The 22,051-nt window shown below is 45.2% G+C and overlaps 2 protein-coding genes across 4 annotated transcripts in view; one reads left to right on the top strand and one right to left on the bottom strand.

Moving 5' to 3' along the window:
* Window positions 1-22,051, bottom strand: part of ATP6V1E2 (ATPase H+ transporting V1 subunit E2) — a 454,269-nt gene that overhangs the window by 42,608 nt on the left and 389,610 nt on the right. The gene's annotated exons all lie outside the window — the stretch shown is intronic.
* The window catches only part of PRKCE (protein kinase C epsilon), a 596,864-nt gene that overhangs the window by 416,542 nt on the left and 158,271 nt on the right, over window positions 1-22,051 (top strand). For all 3 annotated transcript variants that reach the window (XM_082358123.1, XM_082358124.1, XM_082358125.1), the window contains one exon: window positions 4,072-4,226. In XM_082358123.1, coding sequence (XP_082214249.1) covers window positions 4,072-4,226 — 155 coding nt within the window. The remainder of the gene's footprint in view (window positions 1-4,071; window positions 4,227-22,051) is intronic.

Below are 22,051 nucleotides of genomic sequence, written 5' to 3'. Positions count from 1 at the left end.
GAAGTATACAGACTACTAGTCGAGAAAGACATAAATCAGTGACACAAATCAAAGCCACACTGGAGAGTGTCGCATGTAATAGGGGGATTTGACCTGGTCAGAAAAGTTAGGGACAGCTTCCTAGAAGAAAAGATGGTTGCACTGAAATTGGAAGGACAAGGAGGGATTAATTAGCTGAAAGGAGAGGGGAAAACACGCCAAGCAGAGGGAGCAGCATGAGCAAAGGCCCTGTGGCAGGAGGGAGTTTGCTGTTGGGGTGGAGGGAACAGCTGAAAGTGCTTCTTACTCAGAAGAATTAGATAGGGCCAGATCACACAGGCCGTGAGGCATATTAGGGAGTTTTCTATTTATCCAAGAGTATCAGGAAACCTTTGAAAGAGTTAGTAGAATGAGGGAAGGAAGGGGGGGATGCATTGTAATCAGATTTTCATTTCAGCAGGGTAACTCTGCCCATAGTGTGATGAGCGTTTGGTGGGGCAGGGCGGGGGAGAGCTGGAATCAACGCAGGGAGCATCAGTAAGAGGCACTTGCAAGAATCTCGACAAGAGATGATAACTGCTTGGGCGAGAATGGTGGCCATGATGGTGGTGACAACAGAAAGGCAAACGTAGCAGGTACGGAGGTAATAAGTGCAAAGGTACAAAAGGTAAAAGCAGTAGGGCTTGGTGATGGATATGAGGGATAAAGGAGAGGGAGGTATTGAGAATGACTTTCAGGTTTCTGACTTATACACTTGGCTGGATGGTTAAGCCCTGCCCTGAGACAGGCACCCTGGACGAGGACCAGTTTGCTGGGGGAAGATTATGAAGCAGTTTTGAACATGTTGGGTTTGAGTGCCTTTGAGGCATCAGAGGGAGATGTCAGAAACACAGCTGGGTAAATGGGTCCACAGATTGGAGGAGAGGTCTAGGATGGAGGGAGACGTTTGTGAGTCATAGGTGTCAAGGTGCAGAAGCCACCGTGGGTGTGGATGAGATCACTCAGCGAGTACAGAAAGGAGAGGGCCTAGAACACTGCCTTGTGGGATTCCAACACCTAACTTTAAGTTAGGCTGGAGAGAGGAGAAGCCTACAGAGAAGGCAGAACAAAACCTGCCAGAATCACAGGGAAGAACCAGCTGAAAGCTAAGGGGAGCAAGCGTTTGTTGGGAGAGGAGGTGATCAGGGGAAAATACTGCTGAAAGGACAGGGAAAACGAAGACTTGATAATGACCGTATTAACTATCATACTCTAGCTAGAATACTCTAGTAACAGTAGAAACAGACAGTCTTTATGGAGCAACAGTTATGAGCCAGGCACTTTAACATGTAATTTAATCCTCATAAGAACTTTGTAAGGTGGGTCCTATTATCATCCTCATTTTCACAGATGAGAAAACTGAGCACAGAGGGCTGAAGTCATTTGCCTGAGGTCACACAGCCAGTAAGTGATGACATCAGCGTGGGAGCTCTTCTTTCTCACTCCACGGCCCCTATCCTTAAATGCCATGTGTCCAGTGTTGGAGTATAAAAATCAGCCAGGGAGGCAGGATGGGGAGGGGAGATGTTTCCTCTTTAGAAATTTGGATTCTTTCAGACACAGGCAAGGAAATACTCCATTGTTGCTGAAGCCCAAGTCCAAGTTGGTGACCATGGACTGGCATTGCAGCAGCTGTTCTGACGGTGGTTCAGCTAGATTAGGGCAGCGTTGAATGCATGACGCAGCTGTTCTTGCCATGGGAAAGCCTTGCCCCAAGTGCTCTAGGGCAGTGGTTCTCAAAGTGGGGGTCCCTGGCCAGCAGCATAACATCACCTGGGAACTAAGAGATGCAGATTCTCAGGCTCCAACCCAGATCTTCTGAATCAGAAACTCTGCGGGGCGGGAGGAGTGGGGGAGGAATCCATGTTCTAACAGGCCTCTGTGAGATTCTGATGCACAAGTTTGAGAACCTGTGTTCTTGGGAGATCCTTGAAAAGAAAAAAGAGGAAAACTCCAATAACTTATAATCCATGTATCTCACCTTGGCAGAAACCAGATGGAAGAGTGGTTCTCCAGCCTGGCTGCCCACTGGAATCACAGGAGGACCTTTGAAAACTACTGATGCCTGAGTCCCATCCTCAGAAATTCTGGTTTCATTGGATTGGGGTTGGCCTGATCATTTGATTTTTGAAATAAGGATTTGAATGGGGACTAGATGATTAAATGAATGGTTGGCTTCTGAATACTTCTGAGTATAAAATTGTACTTGGGGGAGAAAACAAGGCAGGCTTTGAAGGGGAGGGTCAAGACAAATGGAAGAGAAGCTAGACCTCAGGGCCTTGGTGAATACCAGTAAAGCTTGAATAATTCTGGAGGTTGTGATCGGGGGAGAAGGTAGTCTGAATTCATAAACAATTCTTAAGGATGGACTTATTTTCAAAGAGATGCCAATTATAAACTAGATATGCCGTCAAGGCTGCTGCATGAATAAAGTGTCATTGTGATTTTTGCTCAGTCTTCATGGAAATGATTCTACTAATTCTGATTGAAAACAATATGCTGACATCCTCCTAGCAGCTTCGCTGAGACTGTATCTGTATGTTAAGAATGTACTCTGACCCTCTGGCCTCTCAAACCTCGCTGTTTCCCCTTTGCTCCATGAACCTTCCTCCCCGGCTGACGTAGTCAGTTTACCGGTCCCCAAGCCCTCTCTGTTCCCATGTCCTGGTATTTGTTGACGCCTCCCGCACCTCCTCCTCCTCTAAGGGAGGGCCTAGCTCCTTCTAGAATCCTCCATGGACCCCCCCCCCCCACTTCAGAGAGCTCCCCTTTCTCCTAATCCTTTCAGCACCCAGTGTCTTTAAGGCACTCTGCTCCTATTTTGTTTTCATCATTCTACCCATTTCCCATCTCTGCCCCTGGATCTTAACCACCCCCCCACCCCGCTGCCTCAGGACAGTGATGGTTTATAATTCTTTGCCTCCTGCCTAGCACAGCACCCCACACTCTACGGGTTCCGCAAACTGTAGGCAAGAAACTGTGCAAAAGTGAATTTCAGTCCATCTTCTTCCCACCTCATAACGGTGGGCAGATGAGAAGGCACCACCCCTAATGAGGTATGACTGTGGTTTGGCCATTCTTGAGGACAGAATCCATAGGAAGCACGCCAGGGTGGGAATCCCAAAAGGAGCATCCTCCAGAGTGAGACATGGCCCTCATAGGAGGGGCTCTCACTGTCTCATTAGTCCATGTTGCTTTGCATTAGTTTCCTAGGACTGCCGTAGCAAATCACCACAAACTTAGTGGTTTAAAATAATAGAAATCTGTTCTCTCACAGTTCTGGAGGCCAGACGTCTGAGACCAGTGTCCCTGGGCTGAAGTCAAAGTGTCGGCCAGGCCATGCTCCCTCCAGAGACTCTAGGAGGGATCCTTCCCTGCCTCTTCCAGCTTCTGTTGGCACCGCCCTCCTTGGCTCGTGGCCGCATCACTCTAATCTCCACCTCCCTGGTCACGTTGCTTTCTCCTCCCTTCTCAAATCGCCTCTGCCCCCCTCTTATAAGGACATCTGTGACTGCATTTAGGGTCCACCCTGGTGATCCAAAATAAGGACATTTGTGACTGCATTTAAGACCCACTCTGGTGATCCAAAATAATCTCCTCAACTCAAGATCCTTAACTTAATCACAACTGTAAAGTCCTTTTTTACCATCTAAGGTAACATTCACACATTAAGGGATTAGGACATGGATACCTTTGCGGGAGGGGCCGTGATATAACCCACCACACATACCAAGGTAACTGGAGCCTGCAAAGGGACAGAGACTTGTCCAAGGTCACACTTCAAGGTCATAACAGAAATTAGACAGAGACCCAGATCTCCTTTCTGTCAATTTTGGGCTGCTCCCACTAGACCAAGCTGACGCCTATGAAAGTAAGACAGAAAGATTTTAGAATAGCACTTTGTATCCTAACTCCTTTGTCTTCTCTCCGGAACATGTGCTACTAGGGCTCTTGAGTCCCGGTTCTGTTACTTTGGACTCACAGTATGCTTGCTGGCCTGTGTGGGCAGCTGCAGTGGAATTCGCTAAATGGCATTTCCTCCTCTCCTTTCAGGACCGCCTCTTTTTCGTCATGGAGTATGTAAATGGTGGAGACCTCATGTTCCAGATTCAGCGGTCCCGAAAATTCGACGAGCCTCGTTCCCGGTTCTATGCTGCAGAGGTTACGTCAGCCCTCATGTTCCTCCACCAACATGGAGTCATCTACAGGTACCTCTCCTCTCCTCCTCTCTTCCCCAAAAGCGAAAAAATAAAGAGTTTTCCGGATGCTTGGACTGACTTGGCTCCCGCCCCACTGGTCTCTTAGCAACCCGCTTTAGATTAGTTGTTTGTTCCAATTTGCTTACAGAGGGCTTTTTTGGGGGCTGTTTATCACTGTGAATGTTAATATTTGAATGGCCCCAGGAGATCTGACCCACTGTTTGTGCCAGTTTTGATTGAAAGCTTAAGCACAACATTTTAAAGGCTCGGCGCCGAGTAACCTTGGGGTGACCTTCGTTTCTCTCTGCCCCACCCCCTACCCTCTTCCTTGAACATCAGGGCATTCTCTTTACTTTTTCCTTCTGTGCCATGAACTTCCTCCCCTTCCCAACCTCTTGCCACTTCCTGAGTTTGTTTGGCTTAGTTGTCTCCAGTAGATAGAATCGGAGAAGGAGGAGTTCCTTGCGGGTCTCAGGGTTTATGATCTTGGGGGGAGGAGGCGAGGGGAACTAGACAATATCCAACAGGAAGTGACTCTCTACAGATCATCCAGTCCCTTATTACTGCCTTGTCCCCCTTCCAAGAAAACATAGAACGAACACACACACACAAAAATTTTCCAGTAAGAGAGCGAGACTACGCAGGCTCTTCTGTGAGGTCAGGAATTCTGGGAGGAGTAAATATTTATAATTAGCAACAAGGACACTAAGGTTCCTTAAGGTTTTTTCAATGACTGTCAATTTCTTTACTCAGATTTTGCTTCCTCCTTTTTTTTTTTTTTTTTTTTTAAATTGGGTAGAAGAATAGCTGGCTTGGTTCAACCCAGAACTAATCCCTCACCAGAACTTCACTGACCTGCTCCCGGGAGCAATGCCCTGACTAAATGTTCTCCCAGGGGTTCTGACCAACCCTCACCAGCTTCCTAAAGTCCCTCTGCTCAGAAATAGTCAGTGGCTCCCTATGGCCTGCATAACAAAGCCCATACTTTTCAGCCTGCTTTCCTGGCCCTCCACGACAGGAGTCTATGTATTTGTTTCCTGTTACTGCATAACAAATACCACAAATGCAGTGGCTTAAAACAACACCCATTGATTATCTCACAGTTTCCAGGGGCAGGAGTCCAGGCAAGGCACACCTGGGTTTCTCTGCTGTGATCAAGGTGTCAGCCAGGCTGCATTCTTATCTGAAGTTTGGGCTACTCTTCCAGGCTTACATGGTTGCGGGCAGAATTCATTTCCTTGCAGCTGGAGCATTCACGTGGCTTCCTCAAGGCCAGCAGGAGAGAAAGTCTTTCCTGCTTTGAGCCTCTCACTTCAGGGAGACCTGGACCCTCTTTGAAACAGATCATCTGATTAGATTGGGCGCAGCCAGGCTAATCTCTCTTTTGTTTAACTCAAAGTCAAATGACTTAGGGACTTTAATTATACATGCAAATCCGTTGGCCCTTGCCCTCTAATGTCATATAATCTCAATAGTGATATCACATCCCTTTTCCACATTGTTTTGGTTGGAGGTAAGTCACAGTTTCGCCACCGTATACAAGGGGAGGAGGTATGAGATAATACCAGAGTGTGACACCTTGGGGGTCACCTTAGGTTATGTCTACTACAACCCAGAACACCTTTCTCCCCTCACTTCCCATGATCTCTTGTTTTGAACCTACCAAGGTTCTTAGCTTTCCTCAAACTCACCTGCCAATTCCCAACTTCCTCATTTTTCTGCCCTCCTCTCCACCTCTTCTGTCCAGCCCAGAAGCCTCATGCAATACTGCCTGCCAGCTCGAAGCCTGGTCCCACCAACCAGAGCAAGTCTCTCCATCCACCACACTTTATTTGCAATTTGGGAATGAATTGCAAGTTGAAACTAATTGCTGCACCTGCCGCTCTTCACCTTGTGTTAGGGTCAGGCATCCATGTGGGTCCTTCACTAAGTCACACCCTCTCCTCTAGGGCCGTGGCTGCTTCTTTTTAACCCTTCGATCTTCTTATTTTACATCCTCTTCTTATCTTGCACATAGTAAATGGTCAACAAACGACCATTGGCTTCAATTAGTTTAAAACCCTAATCTCTGCCCCCAAAACTGGTTGCAGGCTAGTTAGAGATACCGGGGTTAGATATGTGAAAAGATCACCCATACTACAAGGCAGTGAGTGCACTGATAGGTGCCAGTGACAAGAAGAATTGTCATTCATTGATATATCATCCCCATCCCCTCCCTATTAGAGTGGGTATAATCATCCACAGTTTACCAGCAGGGATTCAGAGACTTCTCTTAAATAATTTGCCCCAGGCCGTAAGTGACAGACTTAGGAAGTGTAACTGATCAGCAAGCTCGTGCTACACATCATGACACTTGTCATGGGGCTCATCAGGTCCAAGTCCACACTCCTTACTAGTCATTCCAGGAACTCCAAAACTTGACTTTTTCTTACATGTCTGGTTTCTTCTCCTTTCTACTTCCCTCTTTGAATGCTTCCCTCTCATCACACCTTTGAATACTTTTGTTCTATTGACTTCTATGAGCCATACATGCCCCCTCTCTTTCTCTCCTTCCCATCTCCTTGACCATTTCTCTTCAATCTCTATATCACCTGGCCTGTCCTTCTCCCCTCCACCCCCATCTTCTAAATGCTGGTTTTTCCCACGGCCTTCATCCCCAAATACTCCTCCTGAGCAATTTCAGCATTTGCATGCCTCCAAATGACACCTGTGTGCCCATGATTTCCATATCACTCTCTCCAGAACCCCGCACAAGATCTCTCTCTTTCAAGACAACCTCCAAGGCCTTCTTCCTTCTTCCCTGGCTAGTTTGCAAGAATTTCTTGACTTAACTCACTCACTGCCTCTCGGTTTTCTGCCCTTCTCTCTGTCCACCTCCCTCTTCATCGCTGCCCAGTGTTCTTTCAAAGCACAGGCTGATCGTCACAGGGTCCCCTTCTTAGCATCCTTCAACCCTCATAAGATAAAGCACAGAAAGGGGTGCTTTTTCTACCCAGAGGAGATGTCTTTTTGTGTTTCTTACAAAGACACCATGCATGCTGACAGGGCCCTCGTGGCCCCCAACGATCTTTTGATCCTTATCCCCCTTCCCCCAACCGTGTATCCCACCCTCCAGGCCCTCCAAGTTAGGCCATTCTCCCCCAAATACCCTTCTCTTTCATTTCTCCTAGTCTTTGTCTCCACTGTCCCTGGAATTCCCTTGCTCCTAATCTGTGTCTTGATCAGTGAGTGGCTTCCAGGTCACATCTATGGTCTGACTGCCTTAGAGTCCCTGGTTTAAAAAATAGGTAGATTCCAGAATACTGGACAAGGGGACTAGACAAGGATATAGGTGAGGAAAGAGTGGCCATGAGTTGGTGATCGCTGAAGCTGGGTGATGGGTACACGGGGGTTCACTATTCTGTCTGCTTTTTCGTATGTTTTGAATTTGTCAAAATAATCATAATTTTTTTTAAAAAGAATAGCAATTCCAGGGTACCATTCCTAGAGCCTTTGATTCAGTAGGTCTGGTATGGGGTTCAGGAATCTGTACTTTCTTAAAACATTCCTCAGGTGATTTGGGGACCACGGGTCTAGAAAAATTCTGTTCTGCCCTCAGAACTGTGTCAGATTCCCCGGCTCTGGGAGGCCTCCCCTGACCACCCAGCCTGCCGTGGGGGTCACGCCTTCCCTGAGCAACAGAATCTCTCTGGATCAGGCTGGTTCCCTTTGCCAACCTTGTATTTTCACTGAGATACCTATTCTGTGATTGAGAACTCCATGCAAGTGTGCTGACCTGGCTGGCCTAGGATGGTACCCTGCTTGTAGTAGGTGTTCACTAAATACTTGTTCTAGTCTCTAATGCTCCAGAGCCTTCCCATCTAGGGGGTTGCTACCTCATACATGTGCACTTTTGAAAGTCTGTGTCGGAAGCATCTGCAACACACACACACACACACACACACACACACACAGTTTTTTTTTTTTTTTTTGACCCTGAACAGTCCCCCTTCCTTTATCTCTCCCGATTCATAGATGAATGAGGACCATGTGATCTCTCTTTCCCATGCTGCTTTGTTTGAAGCTGCCAGCACACGGGCTATATGGCATGTGTCTCCGCACATTCGCCTCTGGCTGTTCCGAAGCCCAGGTGGAGACCATATTTTGGGTGGTACAGGGGTTTATCTGGGAGATTGGCAAGACCAAATTTTGCAGGAGGAACCTCATTGCTGAAGTTGAGATCGAATTTTCCAGCTTTCCTGCTGGAATTTATACACAAACTAATTAGCAGCTAATTGGCCAGGGTTCAGGAACTAAGGGAAGAAGTCGTTTCCCTGACTGGGGGCTCACACTGGAAGTCGAGCCCAGGCTGACAGGCTCCCTTTCCTCTGGGCCCTCTCTGGTCAGGTTCCCCCCATGGGCGGCACAGGGCACTGTCTCTGTGTCCCCTGCCCAGCATTCCTGAGAATCCTCTGTGTGCTTCAGTGGGAGCAGGCGTTAGCTTACTGTGTGTCCACGCTTCCTAACTATGGCTTTTAAAAATCTCTTCCCCACCCTTGCGCACTCACACATACCATGACAGGGGGAGGTTTTCAGGGGTGGACTTTCTTCCGAAAGTTGATTCAGGAAACTTTCTCCTACTCTACATCATGCTCAGAGCTTGTCTGTTTTCCTCTGAGCTGCTCGGTACAGCAGCTGAGTCTCAGAGGATGCTCCTGTGACCATGGGACATGGAAGAGAGACTGTGGGATCCACCTCAGACACAGAGGGCAGCGGGGGTTCCCTGGGAGGAGAACCAGAGGCTTGGCAGACAGGAATGCATCTTCTTCTTTCACAGTCACACGTACTGCGGCAGAGGGTGGTAAAGAACATGGCTTCTGCCACTCTGGCCAAGTGTCTTAACACTAGAAGAATGAATTCCTTCCTTCATTTTTATAAAATTGAATTCCTTTTTTTAAATTATAGAAGTAGTAGTCATAGGAAAAAATCAAAATTTAAACAGCAAAGAAAGGTAAAGTCAGTTTTCTCTTCCCCGACCTCATAGGTACCCAGGACAAAACAGTTGAACAGCTGCTAGAGAATCCTTCAAGAAATCTTGAGCAAGTGACTGACCCTCTTCATGACTGGCTTCCCTGTGGGGTTCGGATAGTACCTGCCTTGTCTCCTTTCTAAAGTAGTTGAGAGTGACCATGGCTAGTTGGACTGTACAGGTAGAAGTGAGGGATATAAAAACAAGTGGGGAATGACAAGGTGTTTTATTTATGTCAAGTATGATTGATGATTAACATTCCTCACTTAAAGCACTATAATTTGGCCTTTAACCAGCAGGAGAGGAAGTTGTAAGTTTTAAAGCTCTCCTGCTCCTTTAATTCTCCAAGATTTTCAATCTTTAATGAGCCATCATCATCACCCCCCAAAAGTCAGTCCGCCCTGGGTGCCTGTTATGTGTCTGGTGCCAGAACTGAGGGGCAGTAAGGGGACAGGAAGAGAGAGAAGGGCATTTCTGCTTTGGCCCCATCTAGATCACTCTGTACTCTAGAGGTGCTTAGAAAAGGCTTTCCTTGTTGATGATAATGTTTATAAAAAGTCAATTAAGAATTAAGAGCAGGGAGCAAAGATTTCGTTTAGACTCAGATAAGCCTGAGTCGGAAATGTCTGGTCCTCTCCAGGGCTGGGGGACAAAGCCCAAAAGGAGGGACTTGGGAGGGATTTCCCTAGAAAGAGCTGAAGACGTACAGAGGTCTCTGGCTGTGCTCTCCAAGCCCAGCCTCCCTGGGAAATGCATACAGAGTTGTGATGTGCGCCGTAGTCTTGCCTTCCTGGTGGTCTAAGGGGATTGTGTGCCTGGTCTGGGGAATGATAGCCTGCCTTGATCCCTGGAAAGCTTTCCTGCCACAGGCAGTTAGGCGTTTCCTGAGTTGATGAAGGTCTCTGGTTAAAGGCTGTGTTAATAACTGGAAAATCTACTGTTTAGAGCCTCATCTTCTTTCAATACATTTCCGATGTAAGTAATGCTCATACATAGCAGGGGAGGAGGAATTGGCGTGATCCTTTCCACTTTGCTTCTCAGTCTTCTTAGGACCTGGCCCTTAGAAAATCACGTGGGGATCTTTGTTCCCACAGAGCGCTGTTCTCAGCCGTCAGCATTCCCCCACCCATTGTAGAAAATGATACTTTACTGTAAAGCTCCTAAGGACCTAGGGGCTGAGTGTGTAATGAGATGACACCAGTTCCCGTGGCAGGAATCTCAGTGTGAATGTTAGATCAAGGAGGCCCTCAGAGGCTGTCTAGTCCAACTCCATTTTATAGATGCGGAACTTGGAAACCAAAATCGGGCAGTATCTCACTCGAGTTTATGCAGTGAGGTGTTATAAAGCTTAGATGTTATTTTAATCCAAGATATTCACATAGATAAAGATTCAAACAGCTCTACACAGTGCTTAAAGAAATGAGAAGCCATTTTCTGCCCTTCCTCCCCACCAATTTCCCCTTCCACAGAGACAACCACTTAGAATTCTTTTAGCTGACACTTCTGATATGGACCTTTGTATTTCAAAATAACATGTTTCTTTTTGTTTTTGTTTTTTTTAAATTGAAGTATAGTTGATTTCCAGTGTTGTGTAAGTTTCTGGTGTACAGCAAAGTGATTCAATTATACATATGTATATTTTTTTCATATTTCCCATTATGGTTTATTATAGGATATTGAATATATTTCTCTATGCTGTACAGTAGGACCTTGTTGTTTATCTATTTTAAATATAATAGTTTGTGTCTGCTAATCCCAAACTCCTAATTTATCCCTCCTTCATCCCATTCGCTCTTTGGTAACCATAAATTGGTTTTCTATGTCTGTGAGTCTGTATCTGTTTTGTAAATAAGTTCATTTGTATCATAATTTAGATTCCACATATAAGTGATATTATATGACATTTGTCTTTCTCTGTCTGGCTTACTTCTCTTAGTATGATAATCTCTAGGTTCATCCATATTGCTGCAAATGGCATCATTTCATTTTTTATGGCTGAGTAGTATTCCATTGATATATATACCACATCCTCTTTATCCATTCATCTGTCGATGGACATTTAGGTTGCTCCCATGTCTTGGCTATTGTAAATAGTGCTGCTTTGAATATTAGGATGCATGTATCTTTTCAAATTAGAGTTTTCTCTGGATATATGCCCAGGAGTGGGATTGGTGGATCATATGGCAACTCTATTTTAGTTTTTTAACGAACCTCTGTATTGTTTTCCATGGTGGCTGCACCAGTTTATATTCCTACCAACAGTGTAGGAGGGTTCCCTTTTCTCCACACCCTCTCCAGCAGTTGTTATTTGTAGACTTTTTAATGATGGCCATTCTGACCAGTGTGAGGTGATACCTCATTGTACTAAATAACATGTTTTAATGTTATTTTTTAAATTTTATTTTAGACATTATCTAGTGACTTTCCATATGGAAGTGAGAATTTAGTTCTCTTCCTCACCTACTACCTACTTACCACCCCATCACATCCACATAGCCTTCCAAACCTCCCATCTTCTCAACAGACTTTACTGTAATTTTTGTTAAATGAATGTACATTGTATACATTATTATGACTGTGAAATACTATTTGGAACTAAGCCACTTGATAAGCTATAATTACTTTTCCTTTCCTATACATTTTCTCTGTTTGTTTTCCCTGGAGATAACACAGATGCTCTCCAGATTGTCCACATCTCCCTTCAGGGTGGCTAGGTGCAATAGGCATTCTATCAATATTCTTGGATAAATTTCTACCAGTGCCTTCTAAACTGCTCCAGTCTGAACGGTTGTCCTCAGTGCCTGCTGCAGAGCTGTCACCCTGGGATCTCCCTTCACTGTTGTCCAGGCGTCTTTGCCTCTTCCATGTGAGAGCTCCTCTCTTATATCACATGTCTCCTCTTTCTTGATACACTTTCTTGATGTGGTGATGTACCTTCTGAGAAAGAGTATGGAAAGTAAATTTTTGAGACCTTCCTTTTATATCTAAAACCATCTTGATTGTACTCTCAAACTTGATAAAGAGTTTGGCTAAGTATAGAATTCTAGATTGAAAACCATTTTCACTCAAAATGTGAAGGTATTGTTCCACTGCCTTCCAACTCCCAGTGTTGCTATTAAGAAGTCCAAAACTATTTTGTTCTTGATCCTTCGTATGGACCTATTTCTTTTTTCTGGAAGCTTGTTAATTACATGTTAATGATGTGGTGTAGACCCATTTTCATCCATTGCACTGGGCCTTAGATAAACCTTTTTAATTTAGAAAATCATGTCCTTCAGTTCTGGGAAATGTCTAATTTCTTTAATGATTTCTTCTCTTCTCTTCTCTTTCTGTAACTATCATTCAGATATTGGAGTAGTCAACTTGGGCATCATTACAATGAATCATCCTATGGGCCACTTATTTGGGAAACTTCTGACTATCAGTATTTTTAGAGTTTTTCTCTTGGAGTCCTCAGATTACCCTGGGAAGACTTTTCCAGAGTCCTGTCTGAAGAGACAGGGCTTGGCAGCCAGGTGAGCCAAATGAAAGAAGAGGGTTGAAGGCCCAGCTCCCAGAATACATATATCCATCCAGTTGCCCTATTTTTAGTTCTATACGCTGGTGCCTGCCCTCTCCCCCGTTCCACCCTGGTCCCGGAGACTTTCTGTTTCTCCCCTGCAGAGAATAAATCTCTGAGGTAGAGAAGGGGCTGTGCAGAGTAAGAAGAGAATGTGAGTTTATAATTGCTTTTCAACCAGATCTCTTCACTTTATCTCTTTCTACGTCATCCTCATCTCCAGAGGTAACGGTTACTGCAAATTCCTGAGCTTTGTTAGAGCAGGAAGTGGGAGATTCTACAGCGTAAATTTGATCATTCTTGACTTTCCCCATTGCTGGTTCAGGATTCAGCTCTTTCTCAGGTCTACTGAGTCATGTCCCACTCACCCCTCTGCTTTCCAGATTCCAAAATTACATCATTGTTCTTTCTTCTCTTGTTCGCCCCCATCTTTGTGTGTTTAGGCCTTTGTGTGTAATTTTGGGATGGAGAGAAAAATAATTTGTAGGTATTTGAGAAGTCAATAATTTTATATCTAGAAGTCAATAATAATAATAATCATAACAATAACAAAAATAATAACCACCACAGCAGTAGCAGCAACAGCAGTGACGATAGCAAGATACTCATTTAGCCTGCGTTACCAGTCAGACTCTATTCTGAGCACTTTGCACCCATTAACTCATTTAATCATCACACAACAGCCCTGTGCGGTAGATACAGCTATTATCCATGGGATTTACGGTATTTCCAAAGAAGGAGATCCTGCCAGATCCCACCCCACTGCCGCCACTGTCAGGTCACCCTGTCCCGTTGCTGCCAGCTGCGGTCTTGCGTGGGAAGCAAAGTTGTATGCTGGAGACACGGTGCTGAATTTGGAGTCGGGGAACTGGGGCTGAATCCAGTGTCTGTCTCATCTTTATTGTGTTTTCCTGGGCAGAGTACTTAAACTGTTTGAAGTGTAGTTCCCTCACTGTACCATGGGAATTAGAATGCAAAGCTCCCTGGACTGTGTGGAAAAATACATGAGAAAACATTTGCTGAAGTGCCGAGCGCAATTCTTGGCACCTAGGAAGCTCCATAAATATTGGTTGGATGAATGAGTGGGAGGAGGGTTATGGAGTCAGAGGATGTTATGGGCTGAATTCTGTCCCCTCCAAATTCGTATGTTGAAGTCCTAACTCCTAGTACCTCAGAACGTGGCTGTATTTGGAGATAGGCCCTTTAAAGAGGTAAGAGGTAAAATAGGGTCACATGGGTGATCCCTAATCCAATATGACCAGTGTCTTAATAAGACGAGGAGATTAGGACACAGACATGCACAGAGGGAGACCATGAAGACACCAGAAAACCCATTTACAGGCCAAAGAGAAATCTCAGAAGAAACCAATCCTCCATCTGGGACTTCCAGCCTCTAGAACTGTGAGAAATACATTTCTGTTGCTTAAGTCACCCAGAGTATGGTACTTGGCTATAGCAACCCTAGCAAACTAATATAGAGAACGCACGTTGCAGTCCCAACATTGCCACTTACTAACCGTGTAGCCCTGGGCAAATGACCTAATCTCTCTGATACACAGTTTCCTCATCTGTAAAATGGAGCTGATAATAAATATCACATCAAAATAAGATGGCCAGGCCTGCAGCCTTGTCATAAATTGAAAGCTTTAAATAAGCTAATGTGGGGCACAGCGAGGTGTGGGGAGGTTCAGACACCCCAGGAACGATGACACCCTGTTTGTGGGGAGCAGGGTGGTGGACATGTGAGGCTCTGTCCCCATGCAGGTCAAGGGCCTGTCTAGGGCAGGGCCTAGATCTCAGGGTCAGGCAGTATTCCGGGGAAGGGAGCCTCTCTTTGGCATTATTCCAATACTGTGAGCACGCAGGGACCCTGAGGCAGGGTAAGAGAGTACTGAGAAATGCACCTAACTGTGTCCAATGGGCTGGAACAGCCGGCGGGTGTGCTTGCATAGGAAATCTGCGGAGTCTGACTTCCGTGCCTCGGCCTCCTTGACGGAGATCTGCCATCTTCATGAGCTCCCACTCTACCCCCCACCCCCGTCCCCCAGTCCCTACATGACCACCTTCAGCAAAAAAGCTGACTTCAAAAATGTGCATTTTGGTAATGAGAGTCATTTGGTCCCTCTACCATGTTGTATAATTGAAGGACTTGTCTCCTGATAAAGGAATACTAAGTGTAATCGTGGGGTTTCAGGGGTAGTCACTTTTTTGTGGGTCTAGGTTTACTTAGGTGAGACCATGTTCACCCCAAACTCCTTTCATGCAGTGTCACCTGCCAATGACAGTGTAGGGTGAAGTCGTTGTGACATGATAAAGGGGAGGGGAAGAGAGAGCAGAGCCTGAGCTGGTTGGGATGAAAGCCAAGTTTATATTCTTCTGAGGAAGCCATGTTATTGCCGACCAGATCAGAAGTAGAATGCTGACTCCGTTGACATTGGAGGCTCAGAGCAAACAGGAAGTTTGGAACCAGAGGGAAATTCCTGATTAAATGTGTCTGAGTGTTTCAGCTAATAGTGTGTGTTCAGAGAGAAAATGATCAGGGACCCTGTCATCTACTTTTGTGTCTCTCATTATACCTACCACAGAGCTGAGAACACATTGTAGTGGGTAAGGACTCCTGGCTCAAACTCTGTCTCCACTGCTTATTAGATATGTGATCTTCGGCAAGGGACTTACTTCTCTAACCCTCAGTTTCTTCATCTGTAAAACTACCTCCCTCAAAGAGAGATTGTGAGAATCAAATACATGTTAATATGTGTAAAATCATTACGATTGTGTCAGATACAGAGTAAACACTCACTGAATGCTCGCTGCTGCTACTGTCATCATTATTCTATTTCACAAGTGGCTGAGCAGACAGTTGGTCAGGTTCACTTTGTCCATCGCGAAAAGTTTACCATGAATGTATCTTGCTAGCTGGCAAACTGATGAAAACACCTTGTCAGGTTAGAGTCTCCCAAACAAAGGCTAGTTTGAGGACTTGGGACCTGTCTTATGAAGCAGAATTCGGTATATGTAGCTTTTATGACCATGCAGTGTTCTATAGACAGTAGACATCTTGGAACATGTATCACTGCAATGTGTTCAACAGTAGAGCCTGAATTCTCCTGGGCTTCGTCTTATGATTTTGTTTCTGCAATGCCTTTGGCTAATGATTGAACTGCAAAAAATGGCAACTGTTTTAGCAAACAATGGGCGGCTTTGCCACGTGGTAAGCAGAGTCTGTGTGAACGTCTGAGTGAATCCCGCGGTCTCAGCCCTGGCTGAGTCCAAGATGACTCAGGCTGTTGGGGGCGCGCCTCAGCCCATGGAAGCATTAGGGGCCACAGTTAATTAGCTTTGTTTCTCTCTTTGGTCATGTGGTAAGAGGCTGATGGATTAATCCTGGTGGTTGTTGCCACCTTCTCTCTCCTTGCTTCTGGGTCTCTTCTCCCACCATACCTATAGATTAACTATCATAAAATAAGGAGTTGGGGCACTTCCTTGCTCAGAAGTCTGCAGTGACTCCATGTTGTCTCAGGATATTGTCCAGACTCTTCCACCTCTTACCTGAAGCCATCCCCAAGCTGACCCTCTCACTAACTTCTTCTCCAGGTTTTGCACACAGGTCTCTTCCCACCCACCCTGCCTTCCCAAGTGCTTCTCCCACCGGGCTCCTCCCTGGAAGGTGTCCTCATCAACACAGCCACACACACTGTGCGTTTATCACCCAGATCCCAACATCGACTCCTCTCTTTGCCTAGGAATACCGTACATTTTCCTAGAATACCAGACCTTCTTTTTCACTTTTTATTTTTTCTAACTTTTTCCCATCCTTTAAGATTCAGCTTCAGTTCATTTTCCCCGGGCCCTTTCAAGCAAAGTTGGTCCTTTCTTCCTCCCGTTAACGCTGCATCTACTCCATTATATTCTAGCATTTCTCACATTGTACTGACAACCGTTTCTTGGTTGAATGATCTTGTAGAGCTTCTGCGGGTTATGCTGAACTTGAGGTTGAACCCAATCGCCCTTGAGTTCATGGCCAACCTACTCAAATGGATCAAGCAAAACACCTCCAAGGAGGTAGGGGGACTTTCTAAATATATTTGGCCACAGGGATGCGCTTTCTAATGGACTTCCTGCTGGACCCACATTTTCCTGGGCTTCCTTTCTGTGCACACTGCCCCATTCCACGGTCTTTTTATTCTTCACAGTGTCTGGCTGATGAAGTGCTGCAGTAGAAAGAACGTGGGGCCAGGAATCAGGCCAGAACTCTGATAAAGCTTTGCCTCAGTTGGGTAACCTCAGGCAAATTACTTCTCCTCTCTGGACCTCGGCTCTGTACATGACGGCTGCATTGGAGGATCTGGCTCTGTGAGCCTAAGGTTGTTGGTCTGGGAATCCCTTGAACAGACTCTGAAAATGAATCTCAAAAAATGGTATCTGCAAATGACCTCAGTGAGGCTCCAGAGGTAACTGTATTTAACTGCCTGGTGCCTTCTGGAGAGTTTAGAGGTCCTGGAACATGAGACTTCGTTGGCAGGTGGTCCCATGCTCTGCGCTCTGAATGTCAGATCGCCATCTGTGGATCCCCCTCTCCAGTGTATCCACAGTCCCCCCTCTTAATCAAAACAAATGGTTTCTCAAGGGTCTGATGCTGCCAAGTTAAGTGTTTATCCCTGTAGTGAGCAGAGCTTCCTCCAAGGGCCATAACCCACCATATGGGCAAGAGTTCCTGTCTGAGGAGCAAGGCTGTTTGCTTAGAAAGTCATGGTCCCATCAAGATTGAGAATCTCACTCCCCAGGATTCAGAACCTTCTCTGAAGTAGGAAATCTCTCAGATGAAATTCCCTCCATTGTGGGAAATCTGCTAATGCAAAAGCATTCGTCCAAAAGGGATTTCAGTTTGGGTTTGTACCATTTCTTGAAGAGTACCGCTCTGTTGTTCAGAGAGCTGCGTGTTTAAGCAGACGCTCATTTATTCAGTCAGCAATGACTGTTAAGCCTCCTTGGTGTATCAGGTGTAGGCCTTGGAGATACCATGAAAAGGAAGAGACACACACTCTCTGCCCTCTTGGCACTTAAGTTTGGGTGGGGATGCCAGGCAATAAAATGAACAATAACAATAAAAAACTAATAAGGATGGTGATAGGGAAAGGATAGGGTGCCAGGGAACTACATAGCACAGATACCTCAGCTGGATGGGGAAAATCAAGGAAGGCTTTCTGGGTGAATTGACCTCTCCCAAAGAGGCCCAATGGGGTAAGTAAGAGTTGGCCAGAGGAAGAGGTCATGGGAGAGTGTACCAAGGAGTGGGATCAGGATGTGTGAAGGCTTGGGTAAGCGGGATGCCGAAGGGGTCTGTGGGTCTAAAGAATTTCTACATGCCTGGATCTCAAAGCACAAAGGGAGGCTTGGTGAGCAGTGAGGCCTGAGGGGAGACCACAGACCGCATCCTGAGGGGCCATGGAATGACTGTCCGAAGTCACGTGACTGCACACTGTTGTGCTGTTAGGTTGTGTTATATGTGGGAATTGTGGAAGAAGGGCCTACTATTTAATAGAATTTTAGAGGTGTGAGTAAACTTGGGGGTCAGCTACTCCAACACCATCTTTTATAGATGAATAAATTAGGGAGGTGGTATGACTTGTCCAAGGTCATTCAGTCTCCTGATGATGCAGACAGAACCACTGGTGGGGGCTCTGGTGTTTTTTGATAGTGTGGGCTGATAAACTGACTCCAAATAAACAAACAGAAGCACCTGGTTTGTAGCTGATTTCCATGGTGTAAATATTCCCTCCGGGGGGAAATTTCAAGCTACCCATGTTTCACAATCAGCTCACAAAGCTCCTGAAAATTTAGCAATCTGATCTGTGAGCTGGCACCAAAGGGGGAAAGCTATGCACGTCTCTTCCCAGCTCCATGGTCAGTGACATTTTGTTGGTAGGTTGTCAGCCATGGTGGGAGTATTTGTACCATGGAACTCAGCAAATGCTACAGATCAAAGTTTGTTTCCCCTGGAAAACTATTGTTAAATATTTACCAGTACACCACTGTAAAATGAAATCTATAGATTAAGTTGGGCAGTGCTGTTCGGGTCAACTATACCCTTCTTGGTTTTCTGCCTGTTTGATATATCACTGAAAAAGGGCATTTGTGCATTTCTCCTTTCAGTTCAATCGTCTTTTTTCTAACAGTTTTATTCCAATTTAATTCACATACCATACAGTTCATCCGCTGAAAGTGTACAAATCAGTGGCTTTTAGTATATTCACACAGTTGTGCAATTATCACCAAAATATTTTCATCACTCCAAAAAGAAACTCCATTTCTTTTAACCATCATCCCCCAGTCCTCCCCCACCCTCACTCCCAGCCCTAGGCAACCACTTATCTACTTTCTCTATAGCTTTGTCTATTCTGGACATTACATATGCATAGAATTATACAACATGTGGTGTCTTGTAACTGGCTTCTTTTACTTAGCATGTTTTCAAGGTTCATCCATATCGTAGCATTTATCAATGCTTCACATTCCTTTTCATGGCTGAATAATGTTTTGTCGTATGGGTATACCACATTTTGTTTATTCACTCATCAGTTGATGGGCCTTTGGATTGTCCACCTGCTGCTATTAATATTACTGTACAAGTCTTTGAGTGGACATACGCTTTCATTTATGTACCTAGGAGTAGAATTGCTGGGTCAGATGGTTTAACTTTTTGAAGAACTGTCAAGCTGCTTTCCAAAGTGACTGCATCATTTTACATTCCCACCAGCAACCTATGAAGGTTCCAGTTACTCCACATCTTCACCAACACTTGTTATTGTCTGTCCTTTTTGATTATATATCCAAGTGGATGTGATGTATATCTAATTGTGGTTTTGAGTTCTATCAGTTTTTGCCTGTATTTAGACACTCTCTTGTTCGGTACATACCTGTTTAGGATTTTTAGGTCATCTTGAAGAATTGACCCCTTCATCATTATGTAATGTACCTTATTCCTGATAATTTTCCTTACCGTGAAGTCTGCTTTGTCTGAAGTTAATATAGGTAGTCCAGCTTTCTTTTGATTAGTGTCAGCTTGGTATTTCTTTCTCCATCCTTTTACTTTTAATCTATCTAAATCTTTATTATTTAATGTGTGTTTCTTATAGACAAAATATAGTTGGGTCTTGGTTTTTTTTTTTTTTTTGGCTGTGTTGGGTCTTCGTTGCTGCATGCGGGCTTTCTCTAGTTGCATTGAGTAGAGGCTACTCTTTGTTGTGGTGCGCGGGCTTCTCCTTGCGGTGGCTCCTCTCGTTGTGGAGCAGGGGCTGTAGGCGTGCAGGCTTCAGTAGTTGTGGCTCTCGGGCTCTAGAACACAGGCTCGGTAGTTGTGGCACACGGGCTTAGTTGCTCTGCGGCATGTGGGATCTTCCCAGACCAGGGCTCGAACCCGTGTCCCCTTCATTGGCAGGCGGATTCTTAACCACTGCGCCATCAGGGAAGCCCTGTTTGTTTCTTAATCCACTCTGACAATCTCTGTCTTTTAATTGGTGTATTTAGAGCATTCACATGTAAAGTGATTATTGATAGAGTTGGATCGATATCTACTATTTTTGTAACTACTTTTTACTCATTATATTTGTTCTTTGTTTCCTCTCCCCCACTTTTTCTGTTGCTTTTTTACTAAAAAAAAAAAAATTGCCAGTTGTAATTGTAAGATGCATCTTAACTTCAAAATTGTTAAAATGTAAAAACAATTTTTTAAAAAGTGTGTTCTAGAATCTATGAACCATGGTCATAGTACCCCGCCCCCCATAAGGAGGTTGTAGAGCTTAAATAGGGCTGTGCATCAAAGTACTTGGTGCAGTATTTGGTATGGCAGTGAGCACTAGATATTAACCATTACCATAATTACTATATTAGTCCTACCCAGTTACTCTGTGGACCTCACAGCTGACCTAGACACCCCAGTTCCATCACTGCATCACAGTTGAGAATAATTGCCCTAAATGCATAGGCATATGGTTCTGCACTGAGGTTTTTTGTGGTCACTCACTGCAAATATGTTCTCTTGGCCTGTTTGTTCTGTAGTCCACAGTCAAACACAGAACTCTGAGGTCAGACAGCCCCATATTTGAATCCCAGATTCATCACTTACAGATGCATGACCTTGAGAAATTTCTTAACCTCTCTAAGTCTCAGTTTCCTTACTTGTGAAATGTATATATTAATACCTTCCTTACAGAATGTGGTCAGGACATAGCAGGCGCCCAAATCATAGCTATTATTATTATCAGTTGTCATCCTATCTCTTTCTCTACATAAGATGCTTACTGTGCCTCAGTATCCCTTTTTGAGCTGGAAACTCTAGGCAGGACCTGATGAGTGCATAGAAGAATTTAAACATTAGCAGGGGAAATGCCTTGAACCATAGGGACCAATCTCTCCAGGTAGATTTGGCAGTGGGGAAAGGGGGTGGGGCTGCTTCCTAGCATGCCTCACATAGGAGGTTCCCTCTAAGCCCTGGAGAGGCTCAGCTTTAAGGCAAAAAGAGGTTCCCGATGGATGCGAGCACAGCAGGGGCAACATGACGGCAGCCACCCTTCTCACATCCATCGTAAGGCAGTGCATCCTGATGGAACGCCGGCTGTGTATTCGTTGGTCCTGGCTGTTGTGGGGACACCAGGTGGGTGACTGTGCTTCATCTAGGCAGTTTTCTCCTCAAGAATATTCTAGATAACGCTATTTATTCATTTTCCTTTGCTTTCTTAATTTTGTTTCCTGAATCTGCAGTTTGGGTTTAACGGGAATGGATCACCCACCGCCCTGTCTCTTCACTCCCCGGACACATTTTTAGTGTCTGAACAACACCAGGCCGGGCCTCTGGACCCAGATGAGCAGGAGATGCACAGTGACAGAAGGATTCTATAGTGCTTGGCTCTGTTTCATGGTGGTAGCGGTGTGTTGGACAGCATCAAACTGAACATGGGCAGAGCTAGTCCCGCCTAGAGGAAATTTCTGTGTCTGTCTAGTTTTGTGTGGTCGGGGGACTTTGTTCATGGTTTTTCTGAGTCAAGGCTGCAGCTTTCCCAGAGGCCGGGCATCGCCTGGCCAACATGGCTGGAAACAGTAGTGCCCTTCCAGAGCCCAAGGCTTCTAGAAGGATCTGAAATTCTTAACCTCAAGAGAGATACTTTGCTGTGCTTTATGATTCAGTGAGAATTTTGTGATGTACTGATGTGAGTTAAAAAAAAAACAACAGGGTGAATTAGAGCAATTATCTGGATTACCCAAACCAAG

This window comes from Balaenoptera borealis (genome assembly GCF_965194805.1).
Source record: "Balaenoptera borealis genome assembly, chromosome: 15".
Taxonomy (NCBI): Eukaryota; Metazoa; Chordata; class Mammalia; order Artiodactyla; family Balaenopteridae; genus Balaenoptera; species Balaenoptera borealis.
The sequence above is the reverse complement of the archived record's forward strand: the minus strand, read 5'-3'. Positions and strand labels throughout refer to the sequence as shown.